The 17,969-nt window shown below is 45.9% G+C and overlaps 2 protein-coding genes across 12 annotated transcripts in view; one reads left to right on the plus strand and one right to left on the minus strand.

Moving 5' to 3' along the window:
- ZMYM3 (zinc finger MYM-type containing 3) overlaps positions 1-471 on the minus strand; it is a 32,216-nt gene extending 31,745 nt beyond the window's left edge. The window contains exon 1 of the mRNA XM_054838926.1: positions 391-471. The gene's annotated coding sequence lies outside the window, so the exon portion shown is untranslated. The remainder of the gene's footprint in view (positions 1-390) is intronic.
- Positions 74-17,283, plus strand: NONO (non-POU domain containing octamer binding). Of its 11 annotated transcripts, none has more exons than XM_054838938.1 (11): positions 74-208; positions 2,466-2,640; positions 5,167-5,387; positions 6,429-6,730; positions 8,923-9,018; positions 10,037-10,233; positions 10,512-10,596; positions 11,753-11,855; positions 13,213-13,255; positions 13,908-14,017; positions 16,250-17,283. In XM_054838938.1, exons 2-11 carry the CDS (start codon positions 2,475-2,477, stop codon positions 16,385-16,387), a joined length of 1,461 nt encoding a protein of 486 aa, XP_054694913.1. In that variant the 5' UTR covers positions 74-208; positions 2,466-2,474; the 3' UTR covers positions 16,388-17,283. The 11 variants fall into 11 exon arrangements, with proteins under 11 accessions (XP_054694913.1, XP_054694912.1, XP_054694918.1 ...); XM_054838937.1 differs by lacking the exon at positions 74-208 and adding an exon at positions 256-468; XM_054838943.1 differs by lacking the exon at positions 74-208 and adding an exon at positions 261-468 and having other exon boundaries at positions 2,466-2,595; positions 5,194-5,387.
- The last annotated feature ends 686 nt before the right edge of the window (positions 17,284-17,969 follow it).

A 17,969-nucleotide genomic window follows, 5' to 3' on the forward strand; every position in this document is an offset into this window, starting at 1 on the left:
CCATTGGCCGCGGCGGGGCCTGGGCTCGCGAGACTCGCATGCAGGCAACGGCCTCAGAAACGCGGAGCGGAGCCGTCAGCCCGAGATCAGCGCAACAGCCCGCACTCCGCCGGGCGGCCGGAAAACCCGGAACGGATCACCGTGGCGGAGCGGGGCCGCGCGAAGAGGCAGCGCGGAGCCGAGCGCGGGCAGCGGCCGTACTCCAGCGGTACGGGGCGCCCCAGTCCCCGCTGGTGCCCGCGCGGCCACCCGCAAAGTGCGGAGCGGAGCGGGCATGCCACCCCACTCACCCCCTCCCCCGCCCTTAACCCTCTCGGTGCCGCCTCGCGCGGCCCAGGACCCGCTGCAGCCTCGGGGGGCCCAGGCCGGCGACGCCACCACAGCCTCTACCTGCGCGCGGGGGGAGCCGCCCGGCCGGGTCCAGGCGCCGCTACCGCCTCCCTGGAGCTGGAGCGTCTCCCCGGGGCGGTGAGTGACAGCGCGGCCAGGCGGGGCTTCCGCGGGGGCCCGGGACACGGCACCGCCCCCGGGAGGGGCTGTCCCGGCCGGCGCCCACCGCCCGCGCCCCGCCCACGGCACCCCCGGACGCCTGCCCCACCCGCGACAACCTCCACCCGAGCTCCCCTCCCCCACTCAGGCCCCGCCCCCCTCCGTGCCCCCCAGGCTGCCCTCCCCCACCCGCGGCACCCCACACACCCCCGAGGTCCCCTCCCCCAACCATGACAGCCCCCACCTGGGCTCCCCTCCCCCACCCGCGACACTCCCTCCAACGAGCACCCCTCCCCCACCGCGCCCCATCCATCCGCGGGCCCAGTCGTACCTCCCGCGCAGCTCCCCCACACCAGGCTTGCCCCCTCCCGCTCCCGGGGACTCCACTCCCGGCGGGGCCTGGGCCCCCTCCATCCCAGAGGGGCACTCTTCCTCCTTTGGCCGCCCCACTCCCCTGGAGGCTCTTCCACTCCCCCCGCCCCGGGAACCAGCCCCCTCCCAGCCTGCCTTTTTGTCTCCCCGCGGGGAAGACGTGGGGTGCAGGGGCTGGGCCCCGGAGGCACGCAGGGATGCGCAGCGCTGGGGCCGGGAGGAGACGCCGGGGCTTCCTCCCGCGCTCCGGAGAGGGAAAGGCACGTTTACGGCCGTCAGGAGGGGACGACGGAGTTGCGGACAACCGGCCACACCGCCGGCTGCTCCCCGCTCCGGGGCTCCCGCGCCCGGGAAGCGGGCTGGCCTCGGGCGCACGGCACCCCTCCCGCTTACGTGCAACGGGACACGGAGGGAAATGGGTTTTATTGAAAAGCGGTGAAATTAAGCCTGCCGGAGACAATTAACGACCACACTCCCGCGATGACCGAGACGGCACTCCACAGCCGCCGGGGGCAGGGCACCGCAGGACCCTCCCCACTCCTGTAGGCCGGTTGCTCCTGCGAGCCGGCTGCCTTCCCGCAGCGGGGTAGCACTGCCCCGACGGACAGGGTTAGCGAGGCAGCGGGAACGGGGTCCGGAGGACGAGGGGGAGGTAAGGGGACACCCGCGGCTGGACAGGGAACGGAGCGGGCAAAATTTTGGCGCTCGCCCGCGGCGCCTTAAGAAACTCAAGCGGCGCGCTGGCTCCCCTGGCTGTGCCCGAGCTCCGGTACTTACTGGCCGTAATGGACAAGCAGAGCAGGGGCGGAAAAGCCGCCGCTCTCACCACTGGCCGGGGGGGGGGGGGGAGGGTGGAAGAAAGGGGAACGCGTGAGAAGAGCGAGGTGAGCGCGCAGCGCGGCACACGCTCGGCCACTGCCTCTATCTCTTTAAACCGAGCGGCCTCCGCCGCGCCTGCGCGTTCTACTTCACTGCGCCTGCGCGGCGAGCTCTGGCGGCTCGTTGGGCTCCTTTGTCCCTTGCTCGCTTCTCATCCAAGCGTTATGCCCACGGCGATAATTGGCGGCATGTGCGACGGACTGCTGCGGCCGTGTAGCCAATCGGCTCCGCGCAAAGAAGTGTTAGAGCGGCTAGTCCCGCCTCGCCGCGGCCGGGCTGTGAGTGGCGGCGAGCACGCCCAGTAGCGGCGCGGTGCTGGAGGGTGGGAGGCCAATGGGAGAGTGAGTGGTGGGCGCCTGGTTAGGCTGCGCGAGTTCCGGCCGTGCGCGCGCTCCTGTCCGGGCTGCTGGGGGGCGAGGAGGCCGCAATCCGCCTCGGCGCCGGTGTCCGCCACCAGGTGAGGCCACAACGGTGGCAGGACTGTGGCTTGGCTCCGCTCCGCTCCGGAGCGGGCTCTCCTGGGCGGCCGCCGCTGCTAGGGCCCTACTGAGGCCCGCCGCGGCCTGCGCGGCCCGCCCCGCCGCTGCACGCGGCCACTTTGGCTGGCGGGCCACCCCCGGTGAGACGGGGCCGGGGGCGGCTGGAGCCATCTGGGGGCTGGGGCATGCGGGCGGGAACTGAGGTCGAGCTCCGAGCCGCGGCCGACCGGATGTGTCTGCCTCTAGGTGGGGAAAATGCAGGGCAACAAGGGCTTCAACATGGAGAAGCAGAACCACACTCCGCGGAAACAGCACCAGCACCAGCAGCACCCGCCGCCGTCCATCCCCGCTAACGGGCAGCAAGCCAACAGCCAGAGTGAGTCCCGGGCCCGCCGCGGGGGGCCGCCCGGCCCCGCTTTGGGTAGGCTTTGAGCGGTCGCCCTCGCTGCAGAGTGTAACTTCGGGTTAGCTGCCGGCCTCTACGGGTGCAACAGGTCTCGGTGGAAACAGCAGAACCTGTTCTTTCCATTTAAAACAATAAAAACCCAGGTCCTTAAGCAAACAGCGATCTGCGTTCGCTGTTCGCCTGCAATAGTCAGGTTTTTCAGTTGTTGGAGATGGTGGTTTGAGTTGTAGCCGGGTTGGTTTTTTTCTTGATTTTTTTTTTTTTTGCTTAGTCTAGTCAAAGATGCATGCAGCTCCCGTAGGTTTGACTGGGTTTTGTTTGTAAACTTCTTGTGTTCCCGAAATTGGACAGTGATACAGAGGTTCTTAATTGTCTCAAATTCTCAAGAAAAGCTCACGTAAAGAGCTTGGAAGTCTCTGAACCTTTAACAGTGTTTCTGTAAACCTTGTAAATATGAGGTGGCCTGTTTTCCATTGGTTCTGTTTCCTTTTTTCCCCAGCCATAACACATGGCTTCTCAACACAGGTTTCCTTAAGTTCTAGTGAAATAAACTTGCTGTCTGTAAAGATACAGTTGTAGTAAGAATATTGTTACAGTAATCTGCAGTCACCCGTTAAGACTAAATTTTGACATAAGAGGGACCAGGAGATACCTAGTTTTAATAATATTTCAGTGTTCAAGTACCAGCTGACATTGATGATGGCTGTTACTCTAATCTAGTGTGTTTCTGGATTTGTTCTTAATCAGTATGGACTGTAGCTGTGTTACTTCAGATGCGGGGCGGGGGGTGGTGCTTGTGAGCTGAGACAATACGCATTAATGGCTTCTGGGACCTTAACTGATCGGATAGTTTAGAAGTATCGCAGCAAGGCATTGCATTTAGTGTTTTTTGGGGAGGAAGTGCTTTAGTTATATTAGATTTTTTTTTTTAAGTTTGGACACTTTTGCTGTTCAAAACAAAAAGATGTAGAAGTCACATGTGCACTTTGCATGATTGTTCTGTGTTTTTTCTGTCAAAGTTGCAGGTTTAACGTATATACACACACATGCAGAGATACTGGGCTAGTAAAAAAATTCCTGTGTATTTTTATTAGATGGCCCTGTTAAGCAGGCTCCTTATCAGTTCATAGAAGATAATAGATAAGGGTGGCAGACAAGTCCATTTCCAGTAAAGTTGGAAACAATACTACACAACTGTATTGTAGTATTCTCACAGGGATCAGCTTATAGTGAGTGCCTGTATCTCAAATTCCTTTGAGTGGATCTACTTAAGGCAGAACAGTGATAGTGGTATAACTGCTGTAAGTCTCTCCTAGTGGGAGGCTTGAAATAGCATTGCAGTTGATCCCCAAATACTTCTGAAAACGGTGTGAAGTTCACAAGACAAAGCACTTATGTACCCTTGCTTTGTGAAGTAGATAACTTACTCTTATTACTCTTCTATAGCTATACTGTCAGTCTAATTTATTTTTTTGTGTTAGCCATGGAGGCGTGCTTATTCTTATAAATGTGTTGTCCTTGCATGTCTTGCATGCATTGTTTTTGCATGAATAGCCTTTCCTTGTTAGTACTATTCTTTGTAGCTTTAATCAAGCCACTCATGCCTGTAGTTTATTTCATATGTGTGGCAATGAGGTGTGTCCTCTGCAAAGTGAATGAAGCGCTTTCTATGGCTTGCTGTCCTGTGTGAGGAAGTTCTGTATACATTTAAGAAAATGGGACGCAGGAAGATAAAGTGATGATAAAGCCACCCCTGTGTCTGGTGTATAGCAGAGCTTCCAGGATCATGCTGGACTCTTGCTGAATTAAAGCTTAAAGATTGTATATGTATGTGGGGAGTTGACAATGTTCCTGCAATCTGTCCTATTTATTAATGTTAGATATAGCATTGCTTACTGAATATAGATTTTTTTTTTTTTTGTAATGAACTTTGTAATTTTTCTGAGGTCTCACCTATATGGCTGGTTTTGGGGTGTGTTTTTTCACTATTTTCACCATTCCAGCCTTCTCTTCAGCTTGGAATCCAAGACTTTAGAACTCGAATCCCATCTCGTAGAATGACAGCTATCTCAAATGTTATCTGTCTGGGCAAAATTTTCTCTCATTTGCATATTTTTCTAGACATCTGAGGTTGGAGTTTTTTGAGTAAAAATCTGGTTGCTGGTCTAATTGTGGCTTTTCTATAATTATTCAGGATGTAATAACAAAATCCTGTATTGTGACTATAATTGATCTTGTTATGGGCCAGTCATCTTGACCAGATCTCCAAGTTGAGTGAAATCTCTCATGTTATTTCAAGCTGCAGTGTTCTTCTTTTCTCCAGTTCTAGATGTCTTTCACTGGTGTTAATGAGCACTGAGGTCCAAGTATGTGTTTTCTTTAAAAAGAATATGGCCCCATTCTGAAATAAAATCCCTTTGTGGCTGTAGAGATGGCTGGAGAGGTTTGAGACCGAAGTGAATGGGTGGTATTACCTATATTGTCCTATGTCTCTATGTTCACTGTGATGAAATCTAATAGAATTTATCCCCCCAACTGTAGAGCAGCTGTGTACCTTATTCCCCTCAGATGAAGGCCTGACTATTGACCTGAAGAATTTCCGCAAACCTGGTGAAAAGACCTTCACCCAAAGAAGCCGCCTGTTTGTGGGGAATCTGCCCCCAGATATTACAGAGGAGGAGATGAGAAAGTTATTTGAGAAGTATGGCAAGGCAGGTGAAGTCTTCATACACAAGGACAAAGGCTTTGGCTTTATCAGGCTGGTGAGTGACTTGCTACCTTTGGGTTTTTTGTGGCAATGACTCACACTGGAGGAATATTGCTAATGGGAAGTAGTAGATGTTCAGATACTTGCTAACTAAGCCTATTGTTGATTTTTAGTAACCTGGAATATGGGATCAGCTTCTACAAGTGGTTTGTCTAGAGCTTGTTACGAGAAGGAATGTGAATTCAGGTAGCCTGTAGCAGGATTTATGAGATACCTGAAATAAAGTTATTCTGAAGTCAGCTGGTAGAAAACATGAAGGTGATGCTATTATAGACAAGGTGGACTTCCATTTTCTGGAAGGGTGTGAACATGGAATTTCTATGAACACACGTTGAACATGCAGTATTACTGATGAATGCTCGTGAGATGGGGATCTCTGGATGATCACATGTAAGCATGGCTAGGAGGGAGGTAACCAACAGAAAGTAATGGTTCTCAGACTTTATTGGCTCATGTACTACCTTTCTGAAAGCCCCAGGGTGAGTGGATGGAGTCTGAGGTTCCCACACAAAAGTCTGGGGCACTTTGCTGTGGTGTAGCTGCTTGTTACTGACTTAAATGAGTGGAAAGGTGTGAAACTGGCATAGGATGTCTTTCATGGATTGTCATACAATCAGCATTTCCTTTTACAGTAATCAGATTTGGTTAATGTTTGAATCTTGATTTTTTTTTTTTAATGCATTTTAAAAACAAAAAAAAAGGCAGGCTTTGTAGCCTTAATATAATTATGTCTGATAGACAATGATCATTTAATTGTTTGCTTAGTTCATACTGGCTGTTGGATTAAGTTTGTCTGATACATTTCCCCCCTACCTTGCCCCCCTCCCCCAAACTCTGTACATGCCTATTCAGCTACAGTCATTGATAATAGAAAATAGCTATGGATTGTTAGGATGCTTTTTAGCATACTATGGGAGGATTATTTGTTCCTCTTTGTGAAGTACTTGTTCAGGGGAAATAGGCTTGTGACACTGTTGTGAATCTGGCTGATTCTGTACTGCATTGGGAGTTTTAATGATAACTTTTTTATCTTCAGGAAACTCGCACTCTGGCAGAGATTGCAAAGGTGGAACTAGACAACATGCCTCTACGTGGGAAGCAGCTAAGAGTGCGTTTTGCATGCCACAGCGCATCACTGACAGTCAGGAACCTGCCTCAATTTGTGTCCAATGAGCTCCTGGAGGAAGCCTTCTCAGTGTTTGGCCAGGTGGAAAGGGCTGTGGTTATTGTGGATGACAGAGGACGATCCTCTGGGAAAGGCATTGTGGAGTTCTCAGGGAAGCCTGCTGCTAGGAAAGCCCTGGATAGATGTAGTGATGGGTCTTTCCTGCTAACTACGTAAGTGTGGAGGGCGAGAAGTCCTATACTGGCATGTGTGCAGGTTGATGGGTGGCATTGGCTTGTAAGCAATGTTTCTTAACACCAGAGTGGGACAGATGAGACATGGGGCAGGAGGTGGTAGGTGATTTGCCTGGTGAGAACTTTACTTAGCTTTGTTCCAACAAGAGTGAGTCTATGCTGAACCTCAGGTCTGAAAACTTTCTTCTGGGAAGCTGCTAGTGGGGTAAGTACATAAAACTTCACGATAAGCTCTTTCTTGATAAAGCCTTCTTAGGGCAATTAAAGCAGCCATTAAGAAGCAGGAGCTATTTAAGAGACCATCCATATCATTTGTTGGAAACGAAGCTCAACTGTGTTAATCATGCACTCTGGATCGCCTTAACGGTGAGTCTTGGGATGGGACTCCTCTCAGCAGCATGCACTGCTGGAGTGAAAAGCTGATCCACCACTGTGGGTGTGGGATCTGTCAGAGAAGCTGGTCAGATAGATTGGATTGTTTGGAGTTTTCACCATAATGAACTGGTTTCCTTGTGCTTGAATATCATAAGGCAACAAAGCATGTTCTTGCATGATTTTGTGAACTTAAGTAAATGACTAATTCAAGATGTGTTCCACAGAGCACGCCTTGTTGCTCTATTAAGGAAGAGACATTTTTGATCTATTGAAAATAAAAATTACTGTATATTTTGTATGTATGCACCTAGAATTTGTGAATATAATACCTCCTGAACTTGGGGCTACATTGCTAATTGCTAAAGCAATTTTATAAGCTTTGTGCTGATCACTTCTCTCCTTTTTCTTGGAGGCCTGCATATGGCACAGCTGTACACAAGCACATACAGTTTGAAAAAGTGGGTGTTTTGTTTTTTTTAATATCTGTCTTTCTCCCTGACACTCTTTGGAGATAACCAGCATAGTGTGTAGTGCTCTGCAGGAGGATTGCTGTTAGGGAGGTTTTGCTGATTCAGAAGTCTATGTCCTGAAAGAACCATGAAAACAAATTTTTTTAAAAGCGATCATGCAAAACTAATCGCTACTAGTGTATAACTGAGAGCACCTAAGGGTAACATTCAATCTTTTTGTAGCTATCAGTATATTAGATTCTGATATCTAGGACAGCAAACCAGTATGTTGCTTATTTCTAGTTATGGTTTGGTTTTGATTTATTTTTTTTCTGGTTTGTCCTAGTTCATGACAATAACAGCTAGGTAAACTGGTTGGAATTGGTTCACACTGGAAAATAAGACTATTAATAATGGGAATATGTCACATTGAAGTAAAAAGCTACATTGTGGATCTTCAGCAGAGGAGAGAGATTTTAGCCTCTCGTATCCTGCCTTCCTGCTGGAGTCTGGTCACCACTTACTTGCTGCTTGGCATAGCATGATCATTTCTCTTCTTTTTCCCCAGCTCTGGCAAATGGGGTTGAGTAGCTAACGAGAAGCTGCGGTGCTGCTGTGTACTGAGGATGAGCAGTGTCAGTGCTGTGATGGGGAGCTAATTCAGAGATTGAGGATGCTTCTGTTAAATACTTCTGCACACAGAAATCAGAAGGACAGAAGCACACATGTGCAGTGTCTCTGTTGTGAAGTGCACCGGTGGATTTCTTGGCAGGGGAGGGAGGTGGAAATTCAAACAGGGCCCAACAGCCACTTACAGAGCTTGGCAGTAATGGCACATGGTGGTCTCACCAGGAGAGTATGGCCGAATGGTACAGCCAGCAACCTCCAGTGAGGAGCAGCGTAGTTACTCTTAGCTTTAGGCAGCTATAAAAAGGTACGCAGGGACTTCTGCAGCCTATGGTTGGCCATGTTGCAAGGGAGGAAAGGGGAAAAAAACCAGACTCTAGGGACTACAAGACTTCATGCTGAGTAGATCCTACTGGAGGATGTCAAGTTCCAGTTAAGCTGTTAATTTGAACCAGTAACTGCAAGTATTCTTTCAGTACAATTTTGGTTTGGATTCAACAAGGATTTTGATTAATGGTTCAGCTCCTATTCTAGAAAGAAAGAAAAATAGTGTTCAAAGCGATTTCTGGTTTCACTTTGGTTGAGATCCTCAACAGCTCTGAATTTCTTTGAGCATTGCTGAAAGCAGTATTTTATAATTTCGGACACAGTACACATGCTTTCTGACACTGCAGCCTCATTCTTGAATTTTCTTGAAAGCACCTCATCTTTTCTGTACAGATTCCCTCGGCCTGTCACTGTGGAGCCCATGGATCAGTATGATGATGAAGAGGGACTGCCAGAGAAACTAGTCATCAAAAACCAGCAATATCACAAGTATGTGCTTGCCATGTGACAGGACATGAGACTATCTGTGAACTAGGACATTGACTAGTGCCTCGGTCTTAGGAGGATGTTGCTAAAGGTCCTCCTTTTTTCTGTAAATGTGACCTGCCTCTGGAAAGAGAATTGCATACACTGTTCTCTTGCCGTGGGTAGCTGAAAGAAAGTAGTGGGTTTGGATCCCCACTGCTGGATAAGACTAACAGCCTCCACATATTTTTCATAAGTGTTTCAGTTGTTGGAATAAAAATATCTCAGTTTGAGATAACATGAGATCCCCTTGCTCAGATGAGAAGCTGAAGCAAAGACTTAAGTTACTTGCTGTAAGTATTATGGAAAGTCTGTAAAGGAAACAGATTTGAACCCACAGTGGAAAAATGAACATGAATAGTACTAGGAGATTGTAGAGGTATGCAGGTATAAGGCCATGGTCTTTGAAGGCTTCCCAGTGTAAGCAGGTATCATGTGATCAGAGCAGTGGGAATTAGAAAGCTATGTGAGCTCATGAATTTTTCATGTAAGAAAGATGAGAGCTGGGAGGCTGTGTTAGGAATAGTCATGTGCTGCAGGTACAGGGACTGCAGAGGTTAGTGAAATAAACACACATGTTTGGGCAGTGTTTGTTTCTGGAGTGGATCTGTCCATAAGATGTGCAGCAGGAGCAGAGGCTGTTTCTTTCCAGAGCATTTCTAAATGTCTTTACCCAGAATCTTTTGGTGTCTTATGAAGGCAGTGCTTGTTATGGTGGAGGACAGAACACGTATAATTAATCGTGCAGGAGGATTTTGCCTAAGTTTCTCTGTTCAATAAGATGATTCCTGAGAAGCAGACAAACTGCTATCTCTAGCTATTTGTGAGAAAATAGAAGACAAAGCGGTTCATTATTTGTTGCACTAAGAAGTGCATTGCTAACTGTTAAAAGGATCTCCCATTGCATTTAATGCAAAAATGTATTTTTCTTGGTTCCTTCTTGTTCTGTTGAAGCATTCACTAGCTATTCCTTGTTTGACAGGGAGCGTGAGCAGCCTCCTCGATTTGCGCAGCCTGGCAGCTTTGAGTACGAATATGCCATGCGTTGGAAGGCTCTAATAGAAATGGAGAAGCAACAGCAAGAACAAGTAGACCGCAACATCAAGGAAGCTCGGGAGAAGCTGGAAATGGAAATGGAAGCAGCTCGCCATGAGCACCAAGTTATGCTCATGCGGCAAGGTACCAACTGAAGATAAATACAGTATCAGAACATGGCCCTACAACATCCGGGGTGGGTAGCTCAGTAGACTGACTAGAGCCCACTGAAGGTGAGCTGTGGTGTGGCTGTTTCACTTGTAGCCGAGCATAGTAATGGCAAATGAATGGAGAGATGTTACTGTTTTGCTGGAGGTTCCGTTACCTTATTCTCTTGTGTGTTACGGTTCTAGTTCAGGAATTGATAAGCAGTGGCATGGGAGATGAGTTTGATTAAGGTTTTTTCCTGTCGTCTTTTATAGATTTAATGAGACGCCAGGAAGAACTGAGGAGAATGGAGGAACTGCATAACCAAGAAGTACAAAAACGTAAACAGTTGGAACTCAGGTAATGGAGTAGGTTATGAAATGCTGTGAATCCATAATATGGAATGAAACACTTCTTCAGTGCACCTAATTATTCGGTGTGACAATTTAATTACTACCTAAAGTGTGGCTGGTATTTTGGGCCTTTTTGCTCATAGGGAGAGTGTACAGTTGGTTTAAGATGGAAGAGTTAGGAGTTTCTTCTACTGATTAATACTTGGGTTTTTACAATTCTGTGTCTCAATTTAGCTCCTTGACCGAGGCAAGTAGAAGAATCAGAATCTGTGCAGTGATTTGGTGGCTTCAGTGCCACAGGTTGGGAAATCCCGTTCTAGCATCCATCTTTTCATTTGAGGGGTAACTTAGTCTCAGAGATTTCTCTCTCCATTCCAGCTCTTCCTTGTCTCAGGGTCATTTTGAGAAGCTCCAGGAAGATCTCCAGACTACTTCTGTAATAGAAGGGGCTTGAGAACTGTCTGGCTTGTATGCATTATATTGAGTGTAGTCAGCATGTATTTGGGAGCTGCTGTGTACACAGAATCATAGAATCATTCAGGTTGGAAGAGACCTTTAAGATCTTCCAGTCCAACTGTAAACCTGTCACTGCCAAGTCCACCACTAAACCATGTCCCTAAGCACCACATCTATACATGTTTTAAATACCTCCAGGGATGGTGACTCCATCACTTCCCTGGGCAGCCTGTTCACCCCTTCAGTGAAGAAATTTTTCCTAATATCCAATCTAAACCTCTCCTGGCACAACTTGAGACCATTTCCTCTTGTCGTATTGCTTCTTACTTGGGAGAAGAGACTGACACTCACCTTGCTACAGCGTCCTTTCAGGTAGTTGTAGAGAGCAATAAGGTCTCCCCTCAGCCTCCTTTTCTCCAGACTAAACAACCCCAGTTCCCTCAGTTGCTGTCCTTATGAGACATACACACGGGTGTGATCATGTTGGGTTTTACAATGAACTCCTTAAAATTCAAAGTGTTGGAAATGTCTTAGTGCACATACATGTTTCTGTTTTCATCATGAGGTACCTAAGATTTTACAGCCTCAGCAAAATAATATTCTCAAAGTTGTAGGTTTCCAAACAAGACCCATTAGGCAGCACAGTAACACTGTGATGCAAGAAGTAGGTGTATGTTGTGCTGAGCATCCTTGGACCTTTTTTGCAGGCAAGAGGAAGAACGCAGGCGCCGTGAGGAGGAAATGAGAAGGCAGCAAGAAGAGATGATGAGACGCCAGCAGGAAGGCTTTAAAGGGAATTTTGCTGATGCGGTATGAGTGCTTCTGCTTTCCCATTACATCTGAACACTAACATTAGATTTTTGTCCTTTCACAGCATGGAAGGACACACATTCTGTGAGTGCTTAACTTGTTGAGTGACTCTACATCTTTAGTGTGTTCTGCCCTAAAGTATTGACTCCCTCCGATCTTAATATAAATACCCCAGCTACTGTCCTACTGCTGTTCATGTAGGACCCTCGCTAGCTGTCTTGCTGTTCAGAAGAATACATGCTAACTAATTTTATTCTGGCAGCAACAAAGATGTACTGCCCCGAAGTACTGCTGCAGAACCCTGTTACGGTCATGTGTCTGGCTATATTCCTAGCCTGCAGTCTGTCTTAGTCATGCTTAGATGAAATGATCCCAACTTGAGGCACTGCTACAGGCATGATAATTGCTTGTACTTAAAAGTCAGTTGGTCAAGTATTTTCTTGTAATGTAAAATGTGTGGTAACCTGCCTTTTAATAGCAGTATCTCCAGTTCTATAAAGAACTTACTCATTTCCAGTCCCAGTAACTTTCTATTGTGGAGGCAGCTGTAGTTCTGTTGAAGTGGTATAATGGCATTGATGCAACTGGGTGGCAAGTGTTTATGTATCCTAGTGAAATGTGGGCTCTGAAGCAAAATAACTAAATATATTTCAAACCAAAAAGGCCAAAACTTTGTGACTCACCTAAGTATGTGAATATTACCCTGTGTAGCAGAACTCCTGATTTATCTAAATAATAGTATGACAAATAGTGGCACTGAGACTACAGATGCAGTGAAATTTGTTCTTCAGTTCCCACTGCGGAAAAAGTAGTACCCTCACTGAAGTGAGGAGGTGCTCTTAGCTTTGCAATGAGGGAAATCTGTGGTGTGTCCCCTATGCTCAGATAATAAAAGAGAAATTGAACTCACTGACTAGTATTTTAATGCAAGTGACCCAGTGTTGTGTCTTTATGTGAGCTTTCATTCCTTTTAACAGGAAAAGCTTCTTAGCTATGCTGAGGAAGTAGCAAAACTAATTCTGTCTAATGCATTACTGCTGCTCAGCAGATCTTTCCATCCAGATAGCAGATATCTCTTTATGCTGCTGTTTGGTAAAATCTGCATGCACTGTTTTGCTGCTGGATGTTTTACCATGATTGTGAAAAACAGTCTTCCAGAATGAGATATTTTAAATAAAACCTGTTTGTTCAGCAGTTAATCACAAAGGTAGCTCAGATCTTCTTTTGAAATTTACCCAGGGAATCACTTTTCTACACAGTTTTCAGTAGTAAAACCCCAGAACTCCTTGAATTTGTATAATTACATTGTTTAAAAGTCTGAATTTTCATCATTTGAAATGAATGTCTTTTTTTCCAGAGGGAGCCACCGGACATGCGAATGGGACAGATGGGTATGGGAGGTAAAGAGTATTCTGTGGCCATTTTTGTTCCTATGCATGTTCCTTTCCTCCTTTGCAAAATCCATGCATTTTTTTGAGTAGGCTTACTTTATTGGCTTCTTATTTAGAAACTCAGTCATAGTAATCATCTCCCAGTTCAGTGACAGGAAGCATTCATGTGACAAGAAACAACAAAATTTGGGTGTTAGGTAGTACTGTACATTTGTGAAAGACTCACTTCAGTACACAAAAGACTTGGTTGGAGTTGCTGTCAGACCCATAGTGTGCTTCACAAGTTTGTACTGATAGAGAAGGTGGTATGACATGTAGTGCTAGACCTTGAGCCCAGGAAATAATATTGATTACTGTATTTCCATATTTTGATTACGTGATTTAGAGTTTCAGGCCACATGTACAAGAGCAACTGAAAAGGCAGTGGGGGATTAGTGGTTAATGAAGGTGGGGAGTATTAGAGCCTGATGTAGTTTCAGATAATCCTGGAATGTAAGATCAGTTTGTCTTAACTAGCCTTACACTTTTAGGTCAATAGACTAGGACTCTATCCCTGAATATAACACTGGGGGTAGCTTACACCATATTTTGTGACTCTGGAGTGATGAGTAGACCCCAGTCACTGTGTCTGCCAGGACTATTCTTAAGTTTTCTTTTCCAGGTACCATTGGCATGAACAATAGAGGAGCTATGGGTGGTACCAATGTCCCAGCTGCTGCACCTCCTGCAACTGGTCCTGGAGCTATGATACCTGATGGGGCTATGGGAATGGTAATGTATCTCCATCTGCTTTTTGTGTACACCTTTTAAATGTAGATTATGTTGTTTCCATTGTTAAGTACTATGCTGCTAAAGTTGAAGCTTGTTTATCTACCTAGAACTGTTGCTTAACTCCTGCTGAAATCTTTAGAAGTTAATCTTGCCTTGATACTAATAACTGCTTGCTTTAATTCCAAGATAGTGTTAAAACATTTGTTAGAAAGATCTTAGCAATAATATATGGTTATTTTTTAAATGGCATAATGGGAAACACTTTGTTGAATGAGTGTTTCGAGAGTAGATTCTTGCAGGCATAAAGCCAAGCTTTCAGGAATGTTCTGTCCACCAGTTTTAAAAACAATTATCTCCTATGCTAATAGGCTAAAGTGAGTATGCTAAAATGAGTTCAGCTAATTTGCTTAGGAGGTAAAGAGCAAAGAATCAGTGGAGGTTATGCTTATTTAGTTGCCTTTTTAAATTTTTATATTTTAATTTAGTTTTAAACTTTACTGCAGAACTTCACAATAGACCATGGCTTCTGCAGCATTTGTTGTTCCTCTCTGTCACACAGAGGATTGATCCTCTCACAGTGTCAGCACTTCCAGTCAGCAGCAGAAAGAGCAGCAGTCATAGTCAAGTTTGTCCTGAAAGTTCATCTTCCTTTAGCAGTTTATATCAGTTGGTCTAATAAACAATTTTCCTGCAAACCTTCCTGCTTAAACTTCTTGATCTATTGTGACTGCTACATCACAGATTTTTTTTTTGTCATAAAGAACAGTTTTATTTGGCTATAAGTTTTTGTACCTAAGCGGTAGGGACAGTGGAGCAGCTGAGGTTAAGGGAATGCATACTACACAAAGAAATTAAGGGGCAAGATGAAGAATGGAAAGGGGAGGCAAGTTCAGATCAATATGATTAAATAATACCATTTAGACCAAAAAGCAATAAACTGTTTCTCTAATGGCCAGAAATATGTGTAGTCTTTCGTAAACTTTATCTTGGCCATGTGCTTGGTTTTAGGAGTTACTAGGCCCATGTATTCCAGCTTTTTATTCATGTAGGGAGCAGTTACTTTGCATGTTTGCTTCAGCTGTTTGGAAGTGATTGCAGTGTCCTTCCCTGTCATGTGTCCTACAAGAAAAGTTCATGATTACTCACATTTTTTCATATTTAGGGAAGGGGAAAAAGTAGGAGTGCTGTGTTAGTGCTAGTGCTTCCCCTGCACTGCCAGCAAAGTGAGCATTGAGAGTCCCTGGGACCCCCCATTGACAATTTTACTGAAGTTTGGGTCTGTGTTCTGTAGAACCAGGCAATAAATACCATGGAGTCATCTACAGTACTAATACCAATTATGATGTGCTTATATGTATTGCATTACATTGTTATAATGTGATATATCACTGTTGTAAACTTGTGGACAAAGACTAAATGGAACCAAGGAGCTTGGTGTAAAGCAGCTCTGCTCTATGTAGTCTCTTAGCCCCAGTCTGGAGGGAAGGAAGAGGCAGTGGTTGCCTCTGGTACCTTCCCCAAAGTACCATGTCCACCATGAGGACATTCAAGCAGTGGAGCAGGTTGCCCAGAGAGTTTGTGCAGTCTTCATCCTTGGATGTTAACAAGAGCCAACTGGATAAAGCTGTGACTAACCTAGTATGACCTCATAGCTGACTCCACTTTGAGCAGGAAGTTGGACTAGAGACCTCCTGAGGTATCTTCCAACCTGAATTATCCTTTGATCATTTTCTCCCTGCTGGAAGGAAGAGGCTGTGCGATAACACTAACCCAGCTGGAAGAGGGGAAAGCCAAAGGAATAGAAATAACAGCAGATGCTATCAGGTCACAAGACTAATATTGCAGACTTATTTTGGAATGTAGTATCAGTATACTGTTCCTCATTTGCATTCAGTTTGAGTGAAGGAATATGGTGGAAATGTGAAGTTCTCCTTTCCCAGACTGCATTACTCATATGCTCCACAGCAGGGCACTGGTCTGTGAGATGGTGCAAACTGTATTCCAGTGCGCTTGACTACGAGTTACATGAGGGAGACGACTTGGTCCTGCAATGGTCCTGTCAGTCCAGTTTTGGGGCTTTGGGGATATTTTTGGTGGGTTGAAGGTTTGTAGCAAGGTCAGCTGGAATTGTGGAATCCTGATAGAATTTGAATCAACTCAAATGACTTTTAACTGCCCTCTGTCATTCCTTGTTTTTCTTCCTGCCTTTTCTGCATTTGTCCTCATTACAAGACTCCACCACCGCCTGCAGATCGCTTTGGCCAGGGTGGTACAATGGAAGGCCTCGGAGCGATGGGAGGGAATCCACCTGCCTTCAACAGAGGAAATCCAGGGGGTGATTTTGGCCCTAACAAGCGTCGCAGATACTAACAGGATTAAGCTATCCCCTGCACACGCCCCAAAGAGGAAAGGAATCTTGGCAGGCCATACAGGGTTCAACTCGGGGGGGGGGGGGGAGGGAATATCAGGGCCTGTTTTGGTAAAGCCACTCTAGGACAAGGGGAGTGCAGTCTGAATGGTAAAGGTTTTAGAAAATTTCATGTGGTGCATTCCTATAATTTCAATGTGAAAAATGGATTCTGGGAGGCTGCCATGGTTGTTCAGTAATGATAAAATCTGGCAAGGACCCTAATGCCTTGACCATTCCAGGTTTCTTATTTGCAGCCAGAGTCCTGAGTCTAAACTAGATAAAATTGCAGTATGTCTTGGCTTTTTTTTTTTTTTTTAGTGTCGTGTACCTTGCTTAAGAGCACGGGGAAGTCTCTGGAGAACTAGGGCAGCATCTGGGTACTTTGCAGCTCCCACGATTCTGTAAATTTATATAGCTCCAAATGATCTGTCATGTAGTGAATTGGGGGAGATTTTATGTTAGTTTATTTTTCTTTTTTTTTCTCCTAACTTGTAGTTATTCTTTTTATCTGGACCATCTGATTCTTTAAAGTAGTTGACTGTCATGTGCAGCCCAAATGGCTGGGAGGCTCTTGTTTTGATGGATTTTTTTGATAATGTGTTGTATCGCTGTTTATTTTTACTGGTAGTAAAGTACAATCTGTTGGACAAAGATACTGTATCTCATGCTGAAGATTTAACTGAAACAAATGTTTGTATAATCTTAACCTTGCCTGTCTTTTTGTGTAGAAGTACTACAAGATTTTTTTCATTTAGTGTAAACTGTTTGAACACAGGCTGTAATTGTCCCACTAACAAGTTTGAGTTTGTCTGAGGAATGTTACAGGAATGCATTATTAAAGTGGATTTTAAGCCTTTTTTATCTGGTGTGTTGTCTTCTGTTTTTTGAATAAAAATGTGTGCATATGGATTGAAGTAAATCAAGCTTCAGATTATGGCACAAAAGTTGTTCTTGCATACCTCTATAAAGAGGGTGTTCAACCCTTGAGAATTTTCTAACTATTCTCATCGTCACATCACAGGTATTTGTGTGTTGGAACAAGACCTTCAACTTCAGCATTTCGGAATACAATAAGGGAGCTCCTGATGCACCTATGGTGTGTCTATTTTGTGGATGCAGAGAATCAAGATGCAAGAATTGTTCATGTGTCACTGGGAGTGTGGAGTCCAATTTGTGTCTCATCTGTGTAGTACAAAGTTGTCTGTGTCTGCACGGTGTTGCAGTTGCCTCTGGCTGGGATGCAGACCTTCCTCTGAACTTCTGTGCTGGGCCAGGAAATGGAAGACTCCTAGCTGTCACTGGCAACAGTAACCCTTTATCTTGTTTAATACATGAGGGAATCTGTAGGGACAGGATCCTTGGGAGAGTTGTGTTCTCACACTGAAGCTCTTGAGTTTAGACTGGGGAGGAGGGAGCAGAGCGGGAAGCTTAGAAAGAAATTTATGTGGGAAAGGGAGGGAGAAAGAGTTAAAACCTAAAAGTAAAGGAGCTGCCTTACAGCCTTGTGAAATAATAGGGAAGATGACAGTGTTTTCAGATGCC

This window comes from Grus americana, chromosome 12 (assembly GCF_028858705.1).
Source record: "Grus americana isolate bGruAme1 chromosome 12, bGruAme1.mat, whole genome shotgun sequence".
NCBI lineage: Eukaryota > Metazoa > Chordata > Aves > Gruiformes > Gruidae > Grus > Grus americana.

Coding starts and splice junctions, on each gene's coding strand:
- NONO (XM_054838932.1), top strand. CDS start 1,905: ATGCCCACGGCGATAATTGGCGGCATGTGCGACGGACTGCTGCGGCCG. Junction 10,234..10,511: donor AGTTATGCTCATGCGGCAAG/GTACCAACTGAA, acceptor CGTCTTTTATAG/ATTTAATGAGACGCCAGGAA. Junction 13,256..13,907: donor GGGACAGATGGGTATGGGAG/GTAAAGAGTATT, acceptor TTTCTTTTCCAG/GTACCATTGGCATGAACAAT.